The following is a 17,246-nucleotide window of genomic DNA, read 5'->3' as shown; positions in this document are numbered from 1 at the left end:
CTTTCCCAGGAAGACTATAACTGAGCAATTATACTTGGTAGGATTCCAGATTATGTTCAATTGATTTTTGAAGATATTGAAAAATATTTCTTCTCATGAGGAACTTAAAATGAGAGAGAAGTTGAAAGAAATAAAAAAGGCACTGAAAATGCCTCTGCCCTTTTCATTCGACACCTCCCACCCCAGTTCAGGATCAACCCAAAAAAGCTCTGCACACAAGAAACAGCCTTTACCTAAGCCGCATGAAGTCAGTATATGTATTTAACTAGCTTTGGCTCAGGTCCAGAATTTCCTTTAATTTGAAGGGGAGTTTCACCTGTGACAAACTTGCAGGACTGAGTTTAATATTCATGTTGTACAGAACAGAAACAAATGGGACTAATAAATCTTCAATAGAAATTTACAAGTTTTTGCTGGCTTAATAAATTTAGCCAGGGGGCAATTGCTCTTAAAACACTCAGTACATAAAAAGGGATTCTCGTTTTCATTAGCATGCGAATTCTTTACATGTTTCATCAGAATTTAAGACACTACATCTTACAAGTTTTCAAAAATGTAGACTTCATGGTTGCTCTTTTTCCCATTCACAGTCATTCACACGTAGCCATATAAGCTCCTTGGCTGACACGTCATTTCTTCTACTAAGCTGTCTTTTTTTATTTTTTATTTTAAATTAATTCACAGCACATGCAAAGAAAACTAAAAACGTCTACTTCTGTAAGATTCTCAGGTGCTTTCATCCTCCATTTCTTCAGGTAAATGTCTAATACACGGTTCTTCCTTTTCCAGCCATGGTTTACATGGCATGGGGAGCCAGCCATTTAAAGATTAATGCACATGGAGCAAAGTATTCTAGAGGCTGTACAGCTCTTTAAGAATTTCCTTTAAGCTTTTGCACACATATGCACAAGAAAACAAATTAAAGATTATTTTCAGAGTTTGGCAATGAAAATGAGGTGTTAGAAGCATTTTGAGCCGGCAATAAATTTTATTCGATTTTATTACCTCATGGCAAAGGAAACTATTTCTTTTGAGGCATCTTTTAGCAACATGAGATGAGGGTTTACATTTTAATGCATGGATATTTTGAAATATATTCAGCATTTTGTAAATGATCGTGTATGTCAGATGTACATACATGACAAGACTGCGTTTTGGTTGTTTTACATCACCTTTCAGATTTTTGAAAGACAGGCAGCCAGCGTCAGCTCAGCTCAGGCTGAGCCGAGGAAGACCTGAGGACAGCAGAGTGGAATGGCTGAGGCTCCACAGGGCTAACATGGCTATGCAGCATCCAGCTGGCTCAAAGCACTGGCAGAGTGAGTAGGCATCTGCCTGGGGATGAGGCAGGGCTGGCTCACATTTGCCTGCAAATACTGCATGGACTTACTTACAAAGCAGCAGACACAGATTACTTAAGATCATAGAGCAAATTGGTGTCAAAACTGTCAAGCCTTAATTTGCCAGGAATTATCACTTCAGACCTGTCCTGCTCTTACACCATTCCCTAAACTATGTGCTCCTTCTCACTTCAGAAAAACGTTGGGTGAGATGGAAATGTTCTAATCCTTTCTAAGCCATATGTGAATTGTTTTATTGTAATTATTTTAATTTTAAGAATAACACAAGAGACATCAAGGGCTAAAGGAGCTGCTCCTCATTATTTTCTCTAATCCATCCCCAAACTCTACAGTCACCCTATTTACCTCTGTTTGGAGAAAAAGCACAGAAACTGATACCACTGATGGTCTCAAGTCTTTGTACAGTTGACTAAACAGGCAACACTACACACCATACAAGGTCTACAGAATCAGAACAGTCTACAAAAGCCCCTTCTGGTGGTGGTCTGCTTGCCTATTCAAGTAGCACGCTACTTATTGGGATTTTTTTCAGTTTCCATCTTTTTTCCTTCTAACAGAAACAATTATCCCTCTTAGTTCTTCTTTATAGCTTCCTTTTATCTTCTATTTAAATATGTAGTCAAGAAAAAGCCAAATTTTCACACCTTGAAATGTATGTGATCATACTGGACATCATTATTTATGCACAATTTTTATAGGAATTCTAATTTTTATTGTACCACAGGCTTTTAATTAAGGTGTCTCTGGACTACAGATTACATCAATTCCTATATTGTGTAATTTCTGTGAGGATGTGTGAGGGGTGTGTGTGCCACCTACCAGTGGCAATGGCCTACAAAGACAACTATACAATGTAATAGAAGGAGTTAGAAGATTGCTAACTCAAAGAGTGGAGAGTAATTAAATTTAATAGATACAGGGAACACATTAAGAAAAATGCATGATCTTAGATAGCAAAGATATGGCTGCATTAACTGCAAGGAGACAAAAAGACATCATAAAACTGTCAAGGTAAGTTAAGTGATTTAGGAATCAAGGTCCCAAATTACAATGTAACATAGATATTTAGGGTCACATTAGAGAATCACTTGTGCAACATGTCACTTCTCGATGATTTTCAGTTCATATCCCAATGCCTAAATCATAAGAACATAGGATTGGAAGAAAAAGATTAGGCTAGTTGCCTGCATTAATAAGCACCCATGCAACAGGCACTTATCGGGATGCGCAGATACCGCAGGCCACAAGAGCTTCCTACCCTGCCACACCAAATGCAGAGCTAGAACAAGAGCTACAGCCCTGGAGCTTTTCCCTGCGGCTCTTTTCAGTTAAAGAGCTTCACTGTCATTCCAGGTTCCTGCAGCAGTAGGATACTGGTGAAATAAAACTCCTAAGTTATTCCAGGAAGCTGACCTCTACTATTTTACACAGGATATTAAATAGACCCCAGCTGTCTCCACTTAGAAGTGACTTAGTTCATATGTTTTATAAAGGTCCATTCAGCTGCTTTCTGAATTATCACAGATTTGAAGTGACTCTGTGAAGAAAAAGGCTAACTTTCTGGTGGTTTCCCTTACCTACTTATCATGCTGGCATGGTTGGTTTTCAGACATCACAACTGACATCTATATGTTTTGAAATAATAGTCTGTGTCTGGATCATGAAAATATTTCACTGAGAAGTATCTGTCTCAAGTCCATTTGGAAAAAACATACAGAGTAGTAGGTTTTTTGTTTTTCGTTTTTTTTGCTAAACCCAGGAAGACACAGTAGTCTTCATTTCCATGCCTCTGTATGCAAGCCCCTGTGATATGTGACTATTGATCTAAGTGCAGTACAGTTCACATGTTTTCACTCCATAAGGCAGAGAAGTGACATGGATTTAGATTTTCCAAAGCACACAAACACTTTTTCAGGCTTGTGAAAATGATGGTGATCAGTATATCATAAATACTGTGACAATCATGTCCATTCAGAAAATTTTAGTTAAATTATTTCAAGAACACAACAGTCTTTTTAAGAAGTGCCTCCATTTAAAAGCCGACAAGATGAAATTGCAATATCTTTGTATAGATGTGCTCTGGCATGAATGAGTTCTGGAACTGAGTAAATAATGCACTTTAAAGATGGAAATTTTATCATCAATTTTATCATCAAATTTTGCAAGATTTGAAAAATTGAAAAAAGGATCGATATTAAAAGGAGATACATAATCCCACTATCTAAATATTCTCTAAAGCCTTTAAAATTATGTATTTGTACCAGTATGGCAGAGCGAAGGGAAATGAGAAAAATGCACGAGAAAATACACCTGAAAAAGCTTCACAAGGTGCCGTAAACCACTTGCAGGCTGCATGACTGGCTGTCTCCAACACACATCCTCAGCTACTCTTCCTTTTGTAAAAGATCAACAAGTTTTGACCAAAATGGCTTCTGCAGGAACTTAAAATCTGGTGCAGGGTAACCAGGCAATGCCCACCCATTCCAGCTACACCCTGTTCCCCTTAGTACTTTTATGCCAAGCACAAACTAGAAGCAGATTGTCTAAAGTCAGTACATTTCACAGAATCCCACACTCTGCTTTAGGAAAAGTACACAATTTTGGTCAACTGATAAAAGAAGTGTCTTGTACAAAACCTTACCAACAATCCATACACTACAGACTTTGGTAAAGAAAAAAATTAATTTCCCCTATAATATTAACTTCTTATTCAATTACCTCCTCTAATTTCTCATAGTTCAAGTGCCCTCTGATTTCAACACTAGCTTTTCATTCCTCACCCCCAAAATAATTTCCTATTTGCTTTTGTAACTTCTCTCATTCACAATACAAACTCCTTGCTAATGTTTCCACTGTCCACCTTCAAACTTGAACCAAACTAGTAATCTCACCCAGCTGTAGCAGGTTACAGTTGGCTGTCCACTCTGCATTAGCCACCTGGGTACTCTCTGCAGTCAACAAGAGAGGCAAGTGTTTCTAGCGGGCAATTCACTCTGCTCCAGGGTGGGTTTGGAGGGTGAGCGGGAAGAATTATTCTCAGAAAGCACATCCTCTCTCTGCACTCACTATGGGGAGACTCTAAATGACTAGGATGGAGTATACTTTTAATATTCAGATGGTTAGACGTCTACTCACAATCATCTTACCTTCCTGGTTTTTTGGGTTTTTTTTTGTTTTTTTTTTTTTGTGCATGACTGTGTATCTTCTGTGCCTCCGTCATGATATCCTGGAGCAGAGCCATAAAAGGGGTTGAGAAAGTTTGGTGCCTCCCTTTGACATCACCCACCCCTCCAGACAGTGCGAGCAACAAATACGTTTAAACCGTCCTGCTCTATCTGGCACCCAGGAAGTTCTACAGATCCACAGCAGTAGCCAGGTTTTCCAGTGAGCGGACAGAGTACCACACCAGGGAAAGTGTGACCCAAGTGAAAAACCGAGCAATTCTCCATTTAAGTATATATCCACTAAATCTAAGCATTTTCATATCCTTCCCGTTGGCTCTTGAAGTTTTGATTACCTTCTGTTTCTTAATCTCTTCTCTAAAGCCTATTGTTACTACATCAAGTTTGGGAACCATCCTTTTCCACAAAACATCAGATTTAATTATTGTGGCCACTATGACTGTGTGTCTTGACTATAAGAATCTCTTAAAGTAGCTACTGCAGTTTCACTGATCTAGAGGATGGTAGAAGATTTAAATTTGCTTTTTATGACTCAAGCTTTGTTTCTGCAGAATGGTCTTATCATCTCTCAACTCTGTGTTACTGGAAACCAGGCAGTCTTTGAAATGTATTTTCTTACAGACATCACAATATCCTATTGATTTGGGACATTCCAATACACTTAAAATGTCTTCTAAAAAGACATCAGTGTTATTCAGCTATCTGGGATTTGTCTATAGCCATAAACACCTTTCATTCTTAGCCAAATGAGTTACCTGACTCATCTGTGCAACTCCTAACTATTCTTGCTATTGTACTGCCATGGTCTTCAGTTCAAGTCTCATTTCTGTTTGTATTTTTTCACTACTGCATAAAATTTGCTTTTGAAATAACTGACATCTCTAAAGGATGTTTTAATCTGACCAAATAAAATTAAAAAGCAATAAAACCATCTTGATAGCTTAAGAAGAGACAACATGAATGATAAGCAGCATAAAATTAAGTAATGCCAGGTAATTTTTTTTTAACTGATGTTACAAATGTAAAGGCAATGTGATCAACGGGATTCCATGCAATGAAGAGATAGAGGTGCACAGTTCTGCAGAAGCACTAACTCGCCTGGGCCGTTACAAGAATGCTAAATCTTTTAATTTTAATGAGACTGAATGAGATTCTGTTTTCCAGAGTATAGTCATTGATTCAAACCTGTCTGGATATGGGTATTATTGCTTTGATCAAAACTTGTTGCTCAGTGTTTTATAAATAGCAGAGATACACATTAAGGCAACAAATCGATCAAAGATGTCTGCAAGGAAACCACAAAGACCAGTGGGTAGGCCTATCTCCATTAACAATCTAGAAGGTTATCTAAGGATAAAGAACACTAATTAAAAGTGCAGAGGCTGCTCAATCTCTATCTCGTAAAGATCACAAATAGAAACGAAGTATGACGTTAGATAAAACTATCAAAACAAGATTCGCCTTATAACCTACTTTCTAGTGGAGAAAAATATAGGTCATTAGCTTTCATCATCCTGAAGAAACCTGGAAATCAGTAATAAAGGCTCTAGTGCTGGGCTAGTGAATAACAAGTTAGACATAAACTTTCAATGCTGCACAGCAATCAGAAAGTCTCTAATTGTAGCTATGGAAGCATTTTCTCTTGAAGAAGGGAGATGTACATAGCAGTGAAATTACTGTGTCTGTGATGCCTCCTGGAATTTAGAAAAAGCACAGCATTAGGTGACAATGCAGAGACAGACATCAAATATTTCAGAGGGTACATACTGAGGTAGAGAAGAATGAACTGTAGTGCTAAAAGGGAATGTAATTAGGAGGAGCAAAGCAGGTAAACAGAAACTCTGAGTTTGTACCGGTGAAAAACCTCCTAATGAAACAACTACTTTTATACTCCAGTTTGGTGAACTCAATCGTTGCAGCATCTAAAATCTGAAAGGTGAATTCTCAAATGTGCGTGCTTGATGGGACTCCTCTGCACAGTCTGCCTGTCCTAACACATTTCTGTTCATCTTAATATTAGGAAATTATGATTTGAACAACCAGACCTGCTTGAATCAGTGTTGTTCTATGGACTTTAACTTCACTGGCAGAAACTCAAGCCTCAAATTTACAACTGCATTCTTGGTTTAGCGGGAAGACATGGATGCAATTCCCCCATTAGTGGTGAGCGTTAGGCAGCTAACAGATGAACAGTTAATTGCATATTAGCTTTCAGAACATAATACAAGAATACTCAGAAGATCTTCCTTCAACTGCAATGTTCTGGCTAAAACATTGTATGTGTAATGATCCACTACTGCAAAGTCAGAGCACTTAAAGATCAGAACTGCCTCTTCTGGAGAATACTCTCTGACCATAATTTATTGAAGGGCTATCATTTATTATGAGACACACTGGTGTTCTAGACAGCCACAGGAGTTTTTCTAGGAAAATTATTTGATCACCAGTGAGGGCAACTGAAAAGCAAAAATCATATATAATACATAATACTGTAAATCTAAATAACCTAATTTCATCTTTAATAAGCCAAATTAAAAACCATCACAATATCACAAAGTCAAAGCTAGGAGAGTGACAGAATGTGGGAATCTTACTAAGACTTACTAAAAGGGATACAATTTTAACACTGATACAATATAAGAAACCCACCACATTTCTATTTATATGTTGGATTTATTATAACTTTATTCAAAATGCTGTTGCTAGGGATGTTTAAGTTTGTTGTAAACCAAAGAGTTTCATATCCTATATCTGGTTTTAATACAACTTTTAAAAAAAAAAAAAATCTATGATTATATATTTCTATTGATTAAAGGTTTCCATTTTTTTGTAGAAACACTCACACGGAGCCCTTATCATAAGGAGAGAAAGTTAAATGTGACATTCAATGGCTTCAATCTCTAGGTTGTAAAGATAGCCCTCCCTTTTTATGGGGAAGGAGCAGAGTGGGCAAAGTCCCCTAGGTTGTTTCACTTTGGCGGTAGCTGTGTATCCAGACGAGTCCTCCCCCAAACATCTAAGCACAGTCAGTACATTCCCCACTCCTACTGCCAAGTTAAAATGAAAACGGTCTTATTTCAGAAATGATTGAGGTGGTTTGCTCTAATCAAATTAAACCAGCCAAATGTTCTTTTCAAAGGTAACTGTCTACTCTGCAGCTGTATGCAAATACCACATCAAATGTGAAAAGAAAAAAAAAGTGATAGAATTCTATCCTTACAGTAGAGCCCTGGCTCCACAGATGAAGAGAAACAAAAGCAACAGTGCAGCTAGGAATTACATTCATTGAATGCTCCTAGAAATATGCTAACTGAAGAAACAGTGAACAAAAAGTACTGAAATTTCCAGTTTGTAATTAAACAATTTAACAGAGAAGAGAATTCTTTGACATTATTGAACAGCAACAGACACCTTCAGTTATTTTTCATAAGTGACCACAATTCAAATGGGTATTAAAAGACTAGCTAAAGCTTCATATAAAAGAGAAAGAAAAAAAACAAATCACACAGCCTTTTCCACTCTATTTCTCACTTCCTTTCTCTGATTCTATCAAAATATGTAACATTCTTCACTGACTAATGTTGCAAAAGTCCAAATTCAATCGGTTTCATTTAAACTCAGCATGATTCATCTGCACTAGAATCAAGTTTTCGATCATTAAATATGGGAAATTCCTGCAAAGATTAACTTATATGTGAGGGTTTTTTTTAATTTTCTTTTACTAAGAAAAAGACCAGCCACCTGTTAAATAAAATCCAGAGTGATAACCAGTCACTGATAGTATGAACAATTTTAAAACAGTACAGAACTTTTTGCAAAGTTTGTAAATTGTTTTCTAGGTATATCTTGGGAAATCTACCCCAGGGCAACTCTACCAATATCAGCAAATTGGCACATCCCAGTATATCCTGTATTTAGGTATCCAAAACCATTACCTGGTCCTAAAATTTTGCGGAATGCTTCTTAGGCTACAGACCCATTTCTTCTAAAGCCCTAAAAAGACACCTAGAGCACTGTATGAAAGACTTTCTTATTACTCACTTAAAATATTCTTTGCTCTGCCTAAAGAAAACACAACTGAGTTGTTAGAATTCTAAGACCTGATTTTAAAAGGATTATTTAGTGTAATATTTCCTTGTAAACATTTTCTAAGGATAGGACAAACTTTCAAAGGCTAAGGGTACATAAATAAATAGGAAAATCAATACAATAATTTGGATGCAATGAGGTATTTTGAAACTGTCACTCATTCAACAGTCACTCTTAGATGATAATCTCACCAAAAGCTTCCCAAATGGAGGCTTCCCAAATGGAAAATGTCAAAGTACATGATGGAAAAAATCACTCCTTGGAAAATTCTAAAGTGGTTTGTTCATTAAATGCCAATGATTTAAAGTTTAAAGATAAAGCTGTTATATTTAACAGCATGTGCAATATAAAATATTTTTCAGAATATAAGAAAAACATATGAAGAACAAATAGGAGGAGAAATTTCCTTGCTTCAGAGTGAAGAAAACAGAGCTTAGTAATATATCTATATGGGCACAGTTATCTTTCGATAAATTGTTAGATCACTAAGAATCAATTTGTTCAGCCAAACTGGGAAACAACTAGATTTCACACAAGGAGTAAAAAACAAATGCGTTATATACAGCCGCAAAGATTTGGAATGAACGGCAACTTCTATTTTATTTAGGGTTATGAAATTGGATAAAATAAATGTAAAAATTTAGAACCACTCTTGATGCCAAATTTACATTATGGCTATATCAGGATAGTTATACTATTAATTCTGTATGATTTATTTTAATAGAAAAATTCTCTAGAAATAAGGCTTCTAGTTAATGGTATACATGAATAAGAAACTGTGAATCATACTCTTATGTATTGTCCCTGAACTGTATTCAGAAAGGCATTTTAAAATACAGTGCATATTTAATATCATACCTATTTCTATTTGATAACGGACTTACACCTGCGCTAAACTTCATTGACTTAAATCTCACTGAGTGTATGTGAATGACTCAGTGTTTTGCTAAGCCAGAGCCTCCAGCCCACTCTTTTTCAAACACCTGTAAAGCAAGCACTTTCCTTCTCCCTGCTCTGCTCCATACTTCAGCCAGTGGTAGGTACCATGAAGCAAGCTGGAAAGTCACAACTAATCTACCCTGGCCCCTGTTTGCAGCAGTGGACCATCCACTCTCCTGTCCTTCTCAAGGCTCAGTTTTGAATCCTGGACTCTACTCCATTAATCCAGGGGAGGCTGACACTGCCTGGCAGTCACAGGATGTCACCAGCAATGGCTGTGGTGAAATGAGTTGGTTCTCCATTCTGAACAGGCCCCAGCAAGACTAGATCTTTTCAAGGAGAGCACAGACACAACCATCCACAGATTTAAAGAGGGAAGGGAGCACTGGACATAATCTAAAATTACTAACATTTACTCACACAAAGACTGGAAACACGGTTTTTGTAGAAAGCTTAGATTCAAAATAAGATAAAATACTTTTTGAAGAAAGCTTGTACTCAGTCCAGAAACTGAATTTCCTAAGGCTCAGAAGGCTATTCCATATTCAATCCTTCCTTCCTGACATGCTCTTATCTTGTCCTGTTTCTGGCAGACCATGTATTCAAACTAAATCATCACATTCATTACTAATAAACAATTCATATCGACAGGAAGAATATCACTTATTTTCCCTGTATGTGCTTATTCTGTGTACTGTAGGGTTGCAAGCAGACGACGGCAGGCCAGCTTTCATGAGCAGTCGCTTCACGATGTTCTCTGCCAACCCAACAAACTCCTCCAAATCTTGCCTACTGCCAAACCCTGTTCATTGTCAACTGCATTGTTCCCCTTTGTCCTCTTGCCATCAGAGAAGCCATATTTCCAGGTAGGCAGCCCCTCCCTCCTCAAGACCTTTGCAGTGTCCCTTCTTGCAGCAGCCAGTCAGTCAGTGCAGGCACCATGTATGTTACCCTCCGACCACCACCACTCTCCAGCCTGGAAATGCCTCTCTCCCGCCAACGCACTTCCCGCCTTAACACCTGCCTTGAAGACCATCCTGTTTGTATTAGGCTAAAACTGACTCTGAAGCTCATTCAATTTTTCCTTCCCATTACTCATCCACCTCTTCTACCTCAGCTGAGACTCATCTGTCACATTAATCCCTGTAACCCTGGCAAGTTTTGAGTTCAGTTTCTTCTGCTTTACTCCATTCCTGCATCTTATTTTTCTCCTTCTGGGCGCAAGACCTAGCAATGTAGACGTAACAATTTCTTTCTCTCCAGGGGCCTGCCAGATGCCATATGAGTGTTGCTACACAAAAATAAATTGTATCACACAATACAGCACAATACTGATCTGTAAGAATGATGTCACACACTAGAAGTTTAACATTAGCTTGGCAGAAAAAGGAAGTAAGGAAGGAAGCAGAATTCACTGGAGAAAAACACCCCCTAAAATAGAAATGTTTCACTTGACGGGATGGAACATCTCAGTGATTTTGAAAAGATCATCCTTATGAAGAGTACAGTAATAAAGCCAGCAGCCAATATCAGCGTCACCACAAACTGGGAAGAGAAACAAAATTAGCTATTACCGTTTGAAATTCTTTTCCCTCTGCATGTTTCCATATCACTTCAGTTTAGCAAACAGAGCAAAGCAAAAGCACTACAAGATCAAATTGGTTAGCTAGGTATTGATGAGCTGCTACAGGTGCGTTCTGAATGCTCTTTCTATCAGCTTAGACAGGGAATTTTACGACGCGTACAAAATACACCCCTGAAGTAAAAGGCAATTTTAAGCGCCAAGACACCATACACTTCTGGGACCAGTCAAGTGCTGGTCCTTATGTCAAGGCACGTGGGGGTGGGGGAGTCACATGTGCCACAGCCAAACTCAGATTGTCTTGCCAAGGGAATCAGTTGATGGTCTCTACCAAGTACTAAAATGCAAACCAAGAGATGACAGCATGGACCACTGGATTGCAAAAGCAGGGAAAAACCAAAATGACAGTATTGCTGACAGAGAGCAGTTTACAGTATCATTTATATTTTGATGGATTTAAAAGGATATAAAACCTTGAACACGGCATAATAGTGCAAATAGTCCTAATTACTGGGCTCCCTCCACACTGATCCTAAATACTAAAAAGACTGAGGAACAGTTATACTTCCAGCTAGGTAGAGCAATCTGTTGAATCTAAGTCAGCTAGCTGGGATACCTATTCTGCAAGTTAACAGGGAGAGAACTAAGAACTTAAATTCCTTATTATATGACCTTGAATGGCAAGATTTCTGACACTTATCTTTGAAATAATAATATTATTTTATAATAGATTATATTCAATATAATTTTGTTGATTTTAAAATTGAAGACTTACTAACCCATGAAAATACTAAAAAAGTTGTATTTATCAAAAAACTATGAACCAGGAAGCAAACGTATACAGCTTTGCAGGTTTGGTCTATTTACCTAAGGTTTAACACTATTAAAACTGCTAAATAGATACATGTTAGAAAACAAGCATGGTAAGAATTACAGTACTCTCTCTTGTATATCACCTTCCCAGAGTGCAAATTCACAGTGTGATGGATGATTAATATTAGGGGAAAATTATTCCTCTGATTACCAGCAGGAGAGAGATAAAATGAACACAATATATTGTTGAATTTAGCATTATAAACACAAGAGGAATTTTTACTGATACACTGCAGCAAGGAATAGTCCCAGTTTTACACACAGGAATTTCCTGAATCTAATATGTCATTTATTCCTGGCAAAGTTTGTCCTTTGTCTACATATATTTCATTTTTCCCAAACAGAACAGCACCAAGTTACATAAATGCCAGACCAACTTTTGCCAGATTTAACTACTGTATATAGTAAAGCTTTAGTAAAGCACTACATCTTACTATCTGAAAGGTCAGGTAGAGAGGCACCTTAATCATCCTACTAGTTACAAAGGACATTTCAAAGCCTACATTCATTGTACGAATATGATAACGATAGACTTGGAGAGAAGGAATGTGACACCAAGCCCTCAAAATTAACAAGTGGTAGCATGGAAAAATATGATAAATATATTTTTTAAAACCATTCTATGCTATTTAGACATTTCTAGTTTGCAGAAAAAATTCTCTTCCATCCTCAATGACAAGCATTGGAAATCAGTTTTGGCTGTAAGTGTTTCTCAGGATTTTAGAGAATGTGAATTGACCACCACCATGAGAAACCTGAGCTACGGTAGCAAAACTGGTCTTGCATCCTGGCTCCATGACCAGCCAAGAGCTCTACCTCTGCCTAGCAAGCACCAGGTCTTTTCCTTACCAGACTCTTCTTCATGTTCAGCACCACTTCATGGAGACAAAGAAGCCCTGGACTGCAGAGCTCCTACCACTTGTGTTCAGCATGACATTCAGCGTAAGTTCATGTAGCCTGTGATTTCTGCCACTGCATCAGCTGATGCCAGAGTACAACAGCCGAGCACCAACAGTGCCACATCTGTTTAAGGCCTGTCTAAATTTTCGCTGACAGAATGACTGTCGGTTTGTAGTGAGCAACTCATAGATCACACATGCCATTTCTCAGAGGTAACAGATTCAACATGCTATTTGAAGTTCTCTCTTCTCTCAGACTAGATGCCTGTAATATTCAGAGAAGTGCTAGACATCCCCTCAAAATGAAAAGATTCTGATTTCAAATATTTGTGTTGTAATCCCAGTGCTCTGAAAATGATGTAGAGAATGCATTTGACATTACTTTTGTTTAGTAGCCTGGCCGTGATACCAGTTACCAGAATGCATGACCAAGCACTGAACATTTTTTTGAGATTAATATGTTCAATAATTAAGTACAGCTAGGTCAGCTGCTTAAAATGGCAGATCTTCCTTTAGAGAAGATTTCCTTATTTCCTTTTCTGAGTATATTTACATACCACAAAAATAGACCTTTAATTTCAATAAATTACAAACTCTTCTACTGTATTTTGTAACGGAACTGAGACATTTAAATATTTTCAAATAATCTTTCATTATAAGGATACGGTTTCAGTCACTCCATAGTGCCCCTTATAGCTCTACAGGTTAAAAACACGCTACACAAAGGAGCTAAGTTTTTTAAATAGCCTTCCTCGCATTTTAGACAAGATAATGTCTGAAATTTCTTCTTCTAGTCCTCTGCCTGCCTGTGGCAAAAGGCGTGCAGCCGAGGTCCCAAGCATCCTGATACATCATAGACCAACCCCTTGCATCTGAAATGCTGCTCGTGGCAAAAGGCACAGGCTTTACAACAGCACTATGAGGACCTGGAACACACTTCCAGAGATTTTCATATTGAAACTACATTCTCATATTGCTGGCTGAAATGCTTACTGCTTGCAGAAAATGAATTTTCATTCAAACTTGTAAAAATATTTTAATCTTTAAAGTATTTATGCAACACTACGTCAAGATTGCACTGCACATAAACCCAAGCAAAACAAACCCGCAGCTGCATAGTCAGTTCATCAAACAGCTCTTTGGAAAACGAGTTTTATTTTCATGATTTTGCTGAATTCAGGATTAGAGAGATGATTTAAAAAATCTTTTACTTCATATGGAAAGATCTCAATGGCAGAAAAATTTGTTAAGTGTTATTATGTTGAATTATTCCTGAAGAAGGTTCACAATTTTCAAATACATAAATATCTAAACTAGGACAACTAAATCCTCATTTACTCTTATAAGCTATTGGGCTAGATTTCAGAGATTTTAACAATTATCTCCATTATCTCTCTAATGCCAAGGAAGAATCACGTGTGCATTCTTCTGCAAACCAACCCACTTGATTCAGTGATCAAATACAACACGTCCACACAAAGATGGCCTCACTTCTGAAATCTATCGACTAAGCCTCTGGCATTGCTAGGTAGCAGTCAGAGCAACGGTTATTAACCAAATTGTGGAGTTGCGTGATAAGCAATGGAAAAGTCTGATCTGCACCCTCTATCCCATTGCTCACTGCAGTGAGACCAGTGATGCACGCTCCATTACCAGTATTTCAGCATACACATGCTTTGCCTGATCAGTTGAGACAGAAATGAGACTGTTGTATTATGCTGCCTTGAGATGAACAATAACCCAAATAACAAGAAATATTCCTGTTAATACAGCATCATCAGCAAGATGCTGACCAGCTTCAAATCATCGCATAACTCGGTATTTACAAAGCGAAGTTTACTTCTTGAAGTTTATAATATTAATAAAGACACTCACAAGCTGCTGGAAGTTTCCAGCTGTAGAAAAATGTAAGAGGTTACAGTAGGGCCAGCTTACCACTGAGAGAAGCTATTCAAGAACACAGGTCATTTATCTGGAGTTTATGCTACCAACACCACAGAAAGGACATCCTGTGGTCATTGCCACCATTTTGCAAGCAAGGTCTGACGTCTGTACCATTGCACTCGTGGTAGCACAATCATCAGCAGGCAGAGAAATCAGTACCAGCCAAACAGTATTCAACCGTAAGGCCACCTGCAAAGCTTGAAGTCTTAAGCTGTTACTTCTCTTTAACATGGTAATCTACAACCCTCTATAAAAGCATCTAAAAAGGTGGAATGCACATTCCACTACCGCTCTCATAATCTTTGCCATTTTGATGATGAATAGAGCTGCTAATAATCTGCTGCAGCTGGCAGAACTAACACTGGAGACAAAACCAGGGAGACGCTGGTATTTTTCATTCTCTCTTACGCCTGAGGAAATAGTGTATATATGGCTCCTTGCCCATCCACTCAAACACTTGAGTCACACACCTATGCCTCTGGAGATGGGTGTTTGTGTGTGTGGGAGGCAATGCACAGAGATGAGATGAGTTTGGCAGGCAGCACCATGGCCTGCTGAAACCTCAAACCACACTTCATGTACACAGTTTAGTGCTCACTTCATCCACAAACCCAAACTAGTGTCTAGTCCATTTATGGATTCAAATTCTTGCTTGCCCAATTAATGTACCAAAATTAGGACCCCACTGACGGGGACGCCGCCCCTCCTCCTCACCTGACCACGTTGGGGTGCTCAAATGTCTCCAGGTGCCTCAAAACTGCCACCTCTCGGATGGTGGACAGTGGCATCCCCTCCTCACTGGTCTGCACCCGTACTCGCTTCAGCGCAACAAAGCGACCTCCATTCTTCAAGTCTCGGGCTTTGAACACTTTCCCGTAGGCTCCTTCCCCAATCTCAGCCACACATTCATATTGCTGGTCAGCCAGGTTTGTGCTGTCCTTATCCATGCTGGCACCGCTCCTCTTCCTCCTGTGCTCCAAAGGCCTTGGGGTGGCTCTCGGTCTTGCTCGCCTTCTGAAAACTAGTACTTTGCTCGTGTTACAGACAGGCCACACACTTGGTACCTCTGCCAGAGGGGCAGTGGGAAAGTCTTGCCCTCCTTCTCTCGTTCCTCTTCTGTACAGGCCCCAACGTGCCTCCTCTTTTGGCCACCAGGAATTATCATACAGCCTTTGGGAGCATTGTCTATGTAAAGCCAATCAGATCTGGAGGACAAACCAAGCAAGAAAAGTGAGTTTAGTTTACTCCATTACTTTGCATTGTTCACAAACTGAGAAAATTAAGCTCATGTAGTAGATAGCTACATGTGAAGCAAGAACGTGCTAAGGAAGATGTGAACCATCCAGATGACACATGTATCAATGTCCCTGTGTCGCTGATAAAACATTACAAAGTTATCATTGTCTGCACAGCTACAGAGCGACTGCATGCTGTGGGATTTTACTGAGCAATGGGCTGAACATGATGACCCTTGTGAGAGACGGGTGATGGGTATGGCAGAGCTAACTACGCATGTGTGAGAGCAAGTTAGGTCCAGGAACTCATGTTAGGATTGCGGGTCTCAAAAGGTTTCTTCAGTGCACGTGGTGGAGTCTTGGAAATATATCCCATACTATATTACTGTTACTTATTTGTAAATAATGGTATTTAGAGATTTCAGCCTTGATCCGCTCTCCCCCGCGCTAAGCCCTGCATGAACACATCTCAAGAGACAAGTTCCTGCCTCAAAGCGCCTGTGGGGAAGAGAAGTATGTATATATTTAAATGACGACAATAATATGTTACCAAGCATTGTGTGCTGAGGTAGATTCAGAAATGTACACTTCAGCAAAATTATTAACACGCAAGGGCTGGGGCTGTGGATACTGCTACTGCGGGATGGGTGACGGGCAGCTCCTTGTGGAGCAGCATGATGAAAGGTGGTCTTCAGCAACAGCAGGCTCTGCTGTGCAGTGCATGAGGCTGGTGGGCAGAAACGCTTCCTTCTGCATCCAGTTTCACCTATGCTTTCTGCAGGGCTGTGGGCAAGTCCTCTCCCCTCACAAAGCCGCACATCAATCCTCTCCGTTGCCCTCGGCTTCTCTTCAATGTAATGATACTGTGACCTGAAGGGCTGTAACCCTCTCCTACACTGCGTTTTAACCATGCTAGGATTAAATAGCCCCAGATAGCTCAGTCGGGGATCCCCCAACTTAAAGCCAAGCATAAAGCCAGAGGTATTTCGCACATTTACGCTCATCTTACGCCTTAGTTGCAGATGAAAGAAAGTGCAGTCTGAACGAAACCTGTGCCCGCTGCTCACCACTTTTCCCCAGCTGCAACCAGAGGCATCACGCTGCCCTACTGACTTCAGCTGCCACCAGCAGAGCTGCCGCCG

At 39.1% G+C, this 17,246-nt stretch overlaps 1 protein-coding gene across 1 annotated transcript in view; it reads right to left on the bottom strand.

Annotated features, from left to right (window-relative positions):
• LOC104494765 (cyclin-dependent kinase 6-like) overlaps window positions 1-15,816 on the bottom strand; it is a 50,045-nt gene extending 34,229 nt beyond the window's left edge. The window contains exon 1 of the mRNA XM_010137643.1: window positions 15,584-15,816. Coding sequence (XP_010135945.1) covers window positions 15,584-15,816 — 233 coding nt within the window. The remainder of the gene's footprint in view (window positions 1-15,583) is intronic.
• Between the last annotated feature and the right edge of the window lie 1,430 nt (window positions 15,817-17,246).

Source organism: Buceros rhinoceros, unplaced genomic scaffold (genome assembly GCF_000710305.1).
Source record: "Buceros rhinoceros silvestris isolate BGI_N320 unplaced genomic scaffold, ASM71030v1 scaffold19036, whole genome shotgun sequence".
In the NCBI taxonomy this organism is placed as follows: domain Eukaryota; kingdom Metazoa; phylum Chordata; class Aves; order Bucerotiformes; family Bucerotidae; genus Buceros; species Buceros rhinoceros.
This window is presented reverse-complemented; position numbering and strand designations above follow the sequence as displayed.